Source organism: Harpia harpyja, chromosome 6 (assembly GCF_026419915.1).
Source record: "Harpia harpyja isolate bHarHar1 chromosome 6, bHarHar1 primary haplotype, whole genome shotgun sequence".
Classification (NCBI taxonomy): Eukaryota; Metazoa; Chordata; class Aves; order Accipitriformes; family Accipitridae; genus Harpia; species Harpia harpyja.
In genome coordinates, this window is record NC_068945.1 from 24,171,718 (window position 1) to 24,183,783 (window position 12,066).

At 37.0% G+C, this 12,066-nt stretch overlaps 1 protein-coding gene across 5 annotated transcripts in view; it reads left to right on the forward strand.

Annotated features, from left to right (window-relative positions):
* Positions 1–12,066, forward strand: part of WASHC4 (WASH complex subunit 4) — a 41,709-nt gene that overhangs the window by 11,483 nt on the left and 18,160 nt on the right. For all 5 annotated transcript variants that reach the window (XM_052790897.1, XM_052790899.1, XM_052790898.1 and 2 more), the window contains 10 exons: positions 220–302; positions 1,385–1,427; positions 1,961–2,064; positions 2,686–2,806; positions 4,358–4,481; positions 4,581–4,708; positions 5,396–5,556; positions 7,791–7,917; positions 9,262–9,387; positions 10,679–10,786. In XM_052790897.1, coding sequence (XP_052646857.1) covers positions 220–302; positions 1,385–1,427; positions 1,961–2,064; positions 2,686–2,806; positions 4,358–4,481; positions 4,581–4,708; positions 5,396–5,556; positions 7,791–7,917; positions 9,262–9,387; positions 10,679–10,786 — 1,125 coding nt within the window. The remainder of the gene's footprint in view (positions 1–219; positions 303–1,384; positions 1,428–1,960; positions 2,065–2,685; positions 2,807–4,357; positions 4,482–4,580; positions 4,709–5,395; positions 5,557–7,790; positions 7,918–9,261; positions 9,388–10,678; positions 10,787–12,066) is intronic.

The window sequence follows — 12,066 nt, forward strand, 5'->3', positions numbered from 1 at the left end:
GCTTCTTAGCTTAGTCCCAGATCCTTTTTCGGAGCTGTTAGTAGGCTGTTTTCCATCCTGCTGTAGGTCTGTCCACTGACTTGGATTAGGGATGTAGTTGGAGCTTGGGCTGCAAGTTCAGTGGTTTATGTTCAGTGTTTTGGACGTAATGACAACTTGGGTATGAGGAGGGTCTATATATATATGTATATATATGCATTTTATTTTCTTGTATTTCAGGAGCTGTCTTGCTTTGTTACCCGATGTTACGAAGTGGTGGTGAATGTAGTGCATCAGTTGGCTGTTCTCTATACCAGCAACAAGTAATTATTCCCTAAAATGCTATATTGTTTCTATGTAGTTAAACAAATGTATAAAATATGAATGTGCTGTCTAAAGCATGGTCATTTTTTGAATATTGTTGTCTAGAGATATGGAGAGTGCTTTGCTGTGCAAGTTTGGGTTTCATAAGCTATTATGGAAGTGGATTTGTTTTATTTTCAGAAAAGGCAGTGCTTTTATATAAGAGATGCAAGAATTTTATTTTTTTGTCATCTTTTGATGGAATTCATGCTTCGGAGGCACTTAGTCTTTATGGTTAAGAGATATTATTACTCTTTTATCCTTGCTCTGTTTGAGAGAGAGATGCCCTCTGTTGACTGATACAGTGGATACCAGTAGATTCAGAAGCTTAAAAATCAGATCACTTCTGCAGTCTGTTTTAAATATGTAAATCTTGGTAGATGTATTCCTCACAGAACCACCATGGTTTTAACACCTGAAGTTGAACTTAGGAAGGGCTGTTGGGTTTAGCTCCTCTAAAAACTGGGGAGAGTTTAGCTCTGAGTAGAATTGTTGGGTTTAGCTCTGAATATAACTGCAGGGCTCTTGATTCCAGCCCCCACCTCCCCACCCCAGACAGGATAGCATCATTCTTCTCAGTTTATTTGCTGTTTTCATTTTTGCCTTACACTACAGCATAAGGTGGATTTTCTATATGGTGCTGAATGAACAAGGCTGAATGTGTAGCTTGGACATGGCTTGATTAAATATGTGAAGTGATTTTGTACTTTTTGGCCATAAGGCTGTATGTATCAAGGCTACTTGCTGTTAGCATAACTGAATTGGTAATTGCTGATATACATGTGCACTGAATGCAATCAGTGGTTTGAACCAGTCACATGCTATACATTTGAAAATGCAATATTAAATTTGATCCTAGCACACAGATTTCACATAGCATATACTTTTAATCAGATTTTGAGGTTCTTTTGTTTTCTGAAGTTACTATGTTAATGAAGAAATACATACCCCAAGAAACAAAGAACACACTGTGATACAGAATTGATAAGTATGCTCTGTTCTAAGCATTAAAAAGTCATTAAAATATTAATTTTATTTACAGGAATGCACCTAAAATTATAGAGACATCTGGAGTTCATTTTCAGGTGGGAATGATTTTGAAGCCTTTGGCTTATGTTAATATATGTATGTCTTGATCCTTAATCCCAAGAAAAGCAGTGAGAAAGTGAGTTTCCAGTACGACTTTCAACCTGGAATCTCCTTTAAAGGTTTTATTTTGCTAATCGGCTTTTTCTGGCTTTTATGTGGAAAGGGCTGGTATCTCCATGTCTGTCATATTCTACCTTTCTTAGCGGAAAAGTGTTTGCACGTTCCCTTATTGTGTGCAATATGTGCTTCTGCATGTAGACAATTTTAAAAATCCTACCTTCAATGTTGAAATAGATCAGTGAACTTAAAGCAGTGCCTGCATGCAAACTAACATTCCTTGTGTCACTACAAGAAATACTAAATCTTTAAGCTACCAAACTAAGAAATCTGACTTAACTCTCTAGCTGATGTCTTGTTGGCTGACAATATATTGAAAGGAACTGAAATTTTATACACCATGCATGACTGCAATAAACTTTTCAATAACTACAGTCCTTTTTTTTTTTTTTTTTTTTTTTTTTAAAAACAGGCAATGTACGAGCATCTGGGAGAGTTGCTGACAGTCTTAATCACTCTGGATGAAATAATTGACAATCATGCCACTCTGAAAGATCACTGGACCATGTATAAGAGGTGTGTCTCTGAAGGTGTGAAAAATACTCCCACAACATAAAAACATGTGCGTGTGTCTTTGTTCCAAGAAAGTCGGTGTGGGAACATGGATTTCGGTAGCCCCAAGAGTTTTCCAGAAATCTCAATGAAGAGCAGGGCTAAGCTCCCACTGTGTCCTCCTAACAGCACCAGTAAGTTTTTAAAGTGCTGAATGTTACATTTACAATACATGGTAAGCATCCTGACAATCAGAGTAATGGTTGATGGGGTTTAAAATATATTCAATAAGAAATCTGATTTTGTACAGAAGTGATCTGAGACCATCCCTAACCATATTGATTATGGGGATGGGCATACAGATTTAAGTAAAAGCTGAAGAGTCAACAGTTATAAAGGTAGTTAAATTAGTGGAATAATAACTCAGTTTCATTGAAAACCTAAATAAATGGGAGTTTTTCAAATGCAAATGGTTTATACAGACCTAGTGGTTGGTTTTTTGTGGTTTTTTTTTTTTAATTTTGGAGTTGCTGCTGGGCACAGATGTGGGCAATTCAACTCTATTAAAATAGTACAGGATATGACAAAACCGTTAGCGTGTTTTAATTGTGTTGTATGTATGTGTTCCACACCTGCTCCTTATAGGCTGCTAAAATCTGTCCATCACAACCCTTCTAAGTTTGGGATTCAAGAAGATAAACTGAAGCCATTTGAAAAGCTACTCTTAAAACTGGAATGCCAGTTGCTTGATGGAATGATATTTCAGGTAATGAAATTAGTGTTCCCCAGTACGATAGGGGAAACTATTACATTGAAGTGACACTCTTTTTAGAATGGTTGGTTTTTTCGTTTTTATCTTGTTTTGTTTTGGATACAGTGATGTGTAAATTTGGCTCTTGCATCTGTGCATGGGGGGAAAATAAAAAGGCTCTATTGTAAGATCCTTCCTTGCTCTTCTCATATACTAGAACTGTGCCAGGCTTTGAATGGTAGCAGTTAATGCTTACTGTTTTGCAGAATTAAAGAAATGCAGACAACTTGGCATTAGAACTATGTATTATCAGAGTGTCTGTTTTTCACCAGAAATTTTAACAGCAGGCTGGCTGACATAGCATAGGTCCACTTTATTTTAGCTGGACTTTAAAGTCTCCTTAGTAATCTTCAAAATACGCTAGGTGTGACCTCTTGTTACATATTTTCTCTCATTCCTAGCAGGAATGACAGCTAGCTGTCATTAGGTACCACTTCAGTGGTGGATACCCCTGAAATAGGCAAGCGTTCAGGTGGATGAGAAGGATTATTACTTTTTCAACACAGTTAACTTAAATGTGTTCATGCAAGAAGACATCTTTTTCTTTTTTTTTTTTTTTTTTTTTTGAAAGTGTGTATTTGAGACACTGAAATTGGATGTTGTGGCATAGCAGGTAGAGGATAGCATTGCTGAATCTGGTCACAGCAGAGTCAATTGAACAGAACTGTTGCTCAGTTGTTACTGTTATGCCTTAGATGGCATAGGGAAGAAGGTTTTTGTTCTTAAAAGCCTCCAAAAGGGAAATGGTAGATAAATAATTAAGCACAACTTGTCTTATTCTTTCAAAGGACATTGCTACCAGCTATCCATTTTTCATGTTACATTTCTCTAACGTTGCATTAGTACAAAGACTTCATTATATGTTTGAGTCATCAGTAGGATTTGTCTGGTATTCATTCAGGAAGTTTCCCCTCCTGTCCTGCAAATGGCCCTTCCTAGCAAAAATACATGAAAAATATTCTTAAATACAATTCCGTTAAAGACTTTTCTAATGTCTTTAGAAAATCTGAAGTGTGTGTCTCTTTTTACTATTGTGTGGGGTTTGGTAAGTTTGTTTTGTTTTGTTTTTAAACCGCCACCAGTGGTGTGGGGTTTTATGCTACTAGTTCATGAACCACATCCAACAAGCAACTTGCATGATAATCTTGTTTAGTTAATGGATAGTTAGTAACATGTTATAATGTAATAAAGCAAATATGCATCTAGTTTCTTACCACTGGCACATCAAGTGGTTTCTTTAAAAATGCCCCTTAACAGAAATGTGAAGTAAATAAAATGTTTTGGTTTTTTAATGTTAGGTATAAGAGAGGTTTTAAATGTTTTCTGTTGTTATACTAAATAATTTAAGCATAGTCAAAAATCTGTATGTTGTGAAGTTTAAGATTGATTTAAGACCAACCTGAAGTTAATGTGCTCTTGCAGTATTTTTCTCTTCCAAAATCAGTATTCTTTTAAGGTCCAAAATTCATGGCATTATTGTTATGCTTTTTTTTCCTTTTTGCTCAGGCCTGTATAGAGCAACAATTTGATTCTGTAAATGGTGGAGTGTCAGTATCGAAGAATAGCACGTTTGCTGAAGAATTTGCTCATACTCTTCGCACAGCTTTTGCAAATGTTGAAGCCAAACTTGGTAATGCAAGCTCATGCTTCTCCTGCCAGCTTCACTGTTTCTAAAAATGTTTGTATTGTTTGTCTGGGAGTAGACTTCAAAACAAGTGTATTTCTGCAGGTGAACCTTCAGAAATTGACCAGAGAGATAAATATGTGGGCATCTGTGGCCTCTTTGTACTGCATTTTCAGATTTTTCGGACCATAGACAAGAAATTCTACAAGTTATTGTTGGATGTCTGTAAAAAGGTGAATGCTTTATTCTTTTGTCAATAATTAAGAGGGGAAAAAAATCTTCAGTAATGAAGTAGATAATTTTCTTAGTTGCATAGCATAGCACAGACTTGGGAAAAGAACGAACACACAATTTACCAAAACAAGTCAGAAAGCAGAATTAAGATTTTTCTACTTTATATAATTCCCCCCCCCCATTTTCTGTTAAAGATGGTCTAAAACCTGTGTGCTCACTTAGCAGCAAGGTAAAATAACTTGAAATTACCATTAAAATTTTTCTTAAGATTAGTGTGGCACTGAGGACAAAGTTCAAGTTATGAGTATTGTGGGACTGAATGCTGTGGGTTTTGACCTTGGCTGAAAACATGTATTTTGAAAGACCTCTAAGTCCAAAGGTGATTGGAGCTTTTTCATATCAGGTGGTATTAAGAAATTATTAAATTCTCTAATGCTGTCTAGAATCACTGAGAGTGGTAATAATTTTGCTAGTGGTGTCCTTAGTGGACTTCTAGGAGACAGGCCTTTTTTAACATGAACATAATACTTCGTAGAAACTGGTTATGCAGAAATAAACTGAATTGTGTGTTATGTTTCAAAAGATGCATAAGAGACATGCATGGTGGCATAGTATTTGTTGTAGTTACTTATGTTTATTGCTACTTTGTAGTATTTATCCCCTTTTTTCTCTTCCCCCTGTTCCAGGTACCAGCCATCACATTAACTGCTAACATTATCTGGTTTGCTGACAACTTCCTGATTCAGAAGATACCAGCTGCTGCCAAACTTCTGGACAAGAAAAGTATTCATACAGTTAAAATGCAAAGGGAGAACTTTCTACAGCAGAAGGCACAGTCACTTACCAAGTATGCTTCCTAAATACTGCTTCATGATGCTGTTTGGCAAATAGTTTATAAACACATGAATTTCTTCATTCAGTGTACTAGCATGTTGTGTAGTGTTGCTCAGTGGTGTTAACTTTTCCACCTCACTGCAGCAATATGTGTGTGTTAATGTTGCTGAAAAAGTGTTGGTCAAAACTAAGCTTTTTTTCATGTCATGCTTTCAGAAGAATGTGTGTTATGTCACCAAAATAACAACGTTCCTGGCAGTTCTAAATATTTGATTGTTGCAGTTATTTCTATTTCCATACTTTCAACTTCCTTTTTTTAAACGAGTGTCTAGTAACCTAAGCTGCTTTGTTTTCTATTAGGGCTCTCTTCTTTCTATGTGTTGGAGGTAAGTTGCTAGCAGGCTTATAGAAGAGTTTTTCTCTGGTGATGATACTTTCTTTGCAAGCTTTTCTTTCTTCATGACTGTTTTAATTGCTTGTTTAATGGTCTTTGAAATTATCTGTATTGGAAAAGGCTTCTCTTGTTTTGTGCTCTGCATGTAGTTTGCAGGTTACTTCCTTCTCTAAGTTCTTTTCAAAATACGTTTAAAGATGAGTTGGAATTTTTTTTAGTTGTCAGTCTTATGAGCAAGTGTGCTGCACTGCATAGGGAGATAACAGGGCTAAGATTTCTGTTTATGTTGCAGACCAAAATAAGAAGGTGGAAAATGGGGTCTGTGGAATAGAAGTAGAAACTTGGATTTTGCAGGTTGTCTTCCAACCCTGTATGCAAGCTGACAGAACTGGGTTGGAGGGGAAGGGGGGGGGGGGGGCGGGCAAAGCAACTCCATGCCTTCATGATCCTCTGGCAGATTATTTTCACTACTACCCAGTTTCTGTTTCAATCTACCTCTTCCTGGTTTATGTCCCTGCATCCACAGGAAGAGTCAAGAGCTCTGACTGAATTCTTTCCTGGGCTTTAATTCCTGGATGGAGCATAATTGCACTGTTGCTTTGCTTCTGGTCTTGGGCAGTGGTACAACTCATGTGTCACAGCTCTTAAGATTAAGAAAAGGTTGAAAAAAAAGGTCTTGGTATTCACAGATATTTCATAAAATAATAGAATCGTTTAGGTTGGAAAAGACCTCTAAGGTCAGAGTCCAACTGTAAACCCAACACTGCCAAGTCCACCACTAAATAAACCATGTCCCTAAGCGCCACATCTACATGTCCCTTAAATACCTCCAGGGATGGTGACTTAACCACTTCCTTGGGCAGTGCAACTTGAGGCCATTTCCTCTTGTCCTATTGCTTCTTACCTGGGAGAAGAGATAGACACCCACCTTGCTACAACCACCTGAAAGGAGGTTGTAGAGAGCAGTAAGGTCTCCCGTGAGCAGCCACTCCTCATAGGACTTGTTCTCTGGACCCTTCACCAGCTGCTTTGGCCTTCTTTGGACGCGCAATTTTGAGGATATTGTAATAAAATCTAGATTTTGCATCTGCTGATTTGAATTCTGCCAATACCTTTTTCTTGCTTTTTTACAAATTCTTGCCCTGCCTTTGGTAATTGGACTGTTGCCTTAAATACGAGTACTCCTTAAAGTGTAATTTTTTGATGTCATAATCAATGACCTGAATACATTCCTGCTATAACTGCTACAATAAGTAGTATTGCAGTGTCACAATTCTGTAGCATGGAATAAATAGCAGTTTTAAAAGTGAACTCTATTTAAGCATTTAATTACAACTAGTGTAATCTAAGCAGATTAACTTCTGGAGATTTATGTTATTTAAGAGCAGTCCAGTCTGGCATTGATGTAATGACAAGTTATATTTATGTGTGTGTGTATATATATGTATATAACAAATTAAAACTTGGAGCAAAAAATTAACATCAGTGTAGGACTTTTTTTGTCTAGTGTTTAAAAGCATTTTCTAGCAGTTTTATTTATTGTTTTAATTTAAAGTAGTGTAGTATATGTACTGCTAAGAGGGCCATTTGTTCTCTTGAAAGATAAATTATATTGAATCTTTCCAGTATGCTTGTACAGATATAATTGGCAGACTAACTAATACTTGCCTATAGAGAATTTAAAATGTAAATGGGTATGAGGTTCTGATACTTCTGGGAATGGAGAGTTATTATTTTGGGGACAGAAGATTTAACATGTTTCCCTTGCAAGAATTTAAGCTTTGGAAAGAGAAAAGAAAATCCTCATAGTCTTCTTATTTGAAGTGAACAACAATCTTTGTTTCCTTCTCCAGAGATATGCAGTCATACTATGTTTTTGTGAGCTCATGGATGACAAAAATGGAATCTATCTTGTCAAAGGAGCAACGTGTCGATAAATTTGCTGAAGATCTTTCTAACCGCTGCAATGTCTTCATCCAGGTGTGCAGTCTTTAAACGTGGTGATGCAGCAAATGATGCAGCAAACATGTCTTGGTGCAAGTTGTTGAACGTAAAAAGAAATCACAGAAGTTCAGTGATCATCAGTGTGTTATTTTACAATGTGGGAATTCTTCTAAAACTTTAAATGCCCAGTAGATGTTCTTTTAAGTAAATCTGTAAAAGGTCTTTCCACAAGGCATGTGGGGAAAGTGAATCTGACTACAACTCAGTGGCTAAAACTTTTGAATTTTTCTCTTGACTTAAGAAATCAAGAAAGCTTTGTTTCCATTGTAGTAAAGGCTTTGGTTTTTTTTTCCTTTTGAGTCAGTCATGAGGTACATAAGTTGGACTGAACCAATGTCTAATTTAGTTTTATTTAGCACAGAACATACTTCCAGTAAAGGCTTTGTGTTGTTTCATTGTGCTTTGCCTAGTGATGGTACTTTGCAAGAATCTTACTACGTTCCGAGGCAGCTGGTTTTCTTTTGGCCTACTAACAGCATGTAGTCTTAATGTAAGATGCATCTTATTTCTGAATTTATTTTTTGCTAGTTTTTCATGTATCTATCTGCCTGACAGAAATCTGATGAGAATAGGTGTGTGATAGAAGCATGATCCTGAATCTTCCATATCTAAAGATACATGTGTTAGGATCTGTGGTTTTTATATTTGAATTATTTGCAGTGGACTTAAAATTTTGCTCTGTAGTGAATTGAGTTTCCTACACCATTTGCTGTCTTTTCCTAGTCTCTTTTTTATTATTACTACTTTTCCTTTGAAATAAGTTGAATAACATTTTTGTCATGTTGTATGTAATTGACATTGTATTTAAAAGCTTAGCATACATTGATTTAGAAATGATTGCACTTTTTTTTATTGTGGGATTGACAGTTCTGTTTAGAAAGGGTAGCACTGTGTAAATACTGTCAGTGTATTTATTCCATGAAATCTGGAAGTTTTAGATTGTTTTTGTGATAAGCTGTTTTGGGGGGGGGATGGGCTTTGTTTGGGTTGGTTTACAATAGGTCTGAAATTCTTAGACCTTTGAGGCTGTGTGATTAATTCACTGACTTATGTTTAATTTGAATGGCTCTAGAAGAGGTTAATGATGAGGTGATCTAATGACTCATAGGCAGTTTCATAATGTCTGCCTAATAAAAGGGTCTCATTCAGCTTTGGGATCCCAGGCTTGCTTATTAAGGGGAGTGGTAGGTTCTCTAGTGTGACAAGGCAAAAGTTAGCTGTCTATCATGTATGAAAGAAAACAGAGAGGACTTATCTGATTGATATGTTGTGAAAATATTCTTTTCCCCCCTCCCCGCCCCGTACTCATTTTATTTTTAGGGTTTTCTTTATGCATACAGTCTTAGTACCATCGTTAAAACTACAATGAATCTCTACATGTCAATGCAAAAACCTATGACCAAAACCTCAGTGAAAGCTCTGTGCAGACTTGTGGAACTTCTGAAGGTAGGTCACTGGATGAAAATTGTTTATTTCATGTAAGCTTTTACAGAGAACATTGATCAAACATCACATGTTAAAAAAACCCCTGAGATGGGAAATGTTGTTGCGTGGATGGCTTCTTTTTCAAGACTGGATTTGGTTAGAGAACAGATTTGGGGGGCTAGAACTGATTTTTATGTAACGTCTAACCAGCTTCCTTAGTTCGTGTCACAGAATAATTGAGGTTGGAAGGGACTTATGGAGGTTGTCTGATCCAACTTCCCCCTGCTCAAGCAAGGCCACCTAGAGCCAGTTGCCCAGGACTGTCCAGATGACTTTTGAATATCTCCAAGGATGGAGATTCGACAGCCTCCCTGGGCAACCAACCTGTGCCAGTGGTCAGTTACCCTCACAGTAAGAAAGTGTTTCCTGATGCTCAGAGGGAATCTCCTGTGTTTCAGTTTGTGCTCATTGCCTCTTGTCCTGTCACTGGGCACCTCTGAAGAGAGCCTGGCTCTGTCTTCTTTGTACCCTCCCTTCAGGTATTTATATACATTGATAACATTCTGTGCCCCCTCCCCCCCAGCCTTTTCTTCTCCAGGCTGAACAGTCCCAGCTCTCTCAACCATTCCTCATATGTGAGATGCTCCAGTCCCTTAATTATTTTCATGGCCCTTGGCTGGACTATCTCCAGTATGTTCATGTCTCTCTTGTACTGAGGAGCCCAGAACTGGGCACAATACTCCAGGTGTGGCCTTACCAGTGCTGAGTAGAGGGGAAGGATCACCTCCCTCAGCCTGCTGGCAATACTTTGTCTAGTGCAGCCAATGATGCATTAGCCTTCTTTGCAGCAAGGGCATACTGCTGGCTCACATTCAACTTGGAGTCCACCAGGACCCCTAGGTCCTTTTCTGCCAAGCTGCTTACAAGCTGGATGACTCCCAGTATATATTGGTGTATGGGATTGTTCCTCCACAGGTGCAGGACTGTGCACTTTTCCTAGTACTTTTTCCAAAAGGAAGATACTCTGTTTTGAGAGAAGTTCAGAAATCAATGGTGAAGAGAACTGGATTATTTAAAAAACAAAACAAAAAAATCAACCAAACTTAGATCATCCTGAAACTTTTTTTATGCCCCTGAATGGTTTGATTTTTCTCAGTTTTTAAGGGTTAATTGCAACTACTACTAACAGTACATTACAAAGTGGAAAGAGTCTGTATTTGCAGTGTGGATGAGTCAGCCAGCATAAAGCCAAATTCTAAAGGCAACAATTTCAGTAACTACATGAACTATTGTGTTTTGGGATCGACTTTAGGCAATAGAGCACATGTTTTACCGAAGAAGTATGGTTGTGGCAGATTCCGTGACGCACATCGCTCAGCATCTCCAGTATCAGGCTCTTCACTCTATTTCTGTAGCCAAGGTATGTAATCCAAGTTCAAATAATTAATCTTCCTATCTAAGTGTTTAAAAAAAAAATCTTAATTTTAAATTATTTTTCTTACTTTTGCAAAATCTGTAGTGTAGTGCTCTATCATAATTGACAGATATGTAAGCTTTCCAGTAGGTCAGAGCTTTGCCCTAGAAACTGTACAGCATACAAGGTTACCTAGTTTTGACCAAGAATGGTTCCTCTCTTCCTCTAAACTGCTGCATCTCTTGTCATGTTCCTCTTGTGTTCTTTTTATTTCTAGTGATTTTCACAAACTGACCTTTTCTTACCTCTCTTCTGATGCACATTCTTAAAGCAATCTGTTATAGGTCTAAGCAAACAGGCTGTTGTTTGTTTAAATCTTTGTCTGCTTGGCAAAATAGCAGTGGTTAATACATGATGGCTTACAGGAGTAACGCAGGCATAAATTCACTATTTTGCTGTGAGGTAAAATGGCTTCTGAGGGTGAGACACTGTAGTACCTATATATTATATCCTTCTATAAACAAGATCAGTTTACTATACATTTTGCGTATCAAATCTTGAATTTCTGAATTCAGGACAAATGGGAAAGTGAGACTTTAGCATACTTGTTCTGATGTCTTATTGATTGTTTTATTCTTTCATCATATTCAGCAGCAGAATCACAAAGGATGTATGCTATTGATATCAGTGCAGCTATTAAATTTTCCTTCTACTTGGCCACAGTCTCGATTTATGTATCTGGAATCTCCATATTTTCTAGCATAAGTAAAAAAAAAAAAGAAGTTGTACTTCTGAAAAACAGAGAGATCTGTATATATATGTACATACATATATCAGGAGTAGTGTGAACTGAAGAAATTCCAAGCTTCAAAGCTACTAAGAAAGACTATCTTCAAACAAACAGTTCACACACATTTAGATAACTTTCCTAACCTTTCCAAATGTTATCTGTAATTGCATTACAAATTATTTCTAAAAGCATAGAAATATGCTGAGACTTGTAAATTGAGGGGTATCAAAGAGAACACATCTGTGGACAATTCTTGATATTTTGAGTACTTCTCAGAAAATAAATGTAAAAGGCAAATGCTGGTAAATAGAAGGGTTCACTAGTACTAATCTTTTTTATCTGCTCCACTTTTTTTTTCTAAGTGGTGTAAGATCTAAGGCATATACCTAACATAGCTTCAGCATGTAAGGTTAGGAGCTTCATGTTGAACATACTTTCTCGGAATCAGAAGAGGTTTTCTTTAACTCTTTTGTCAAACTGTACCTCTTCTGAGTTA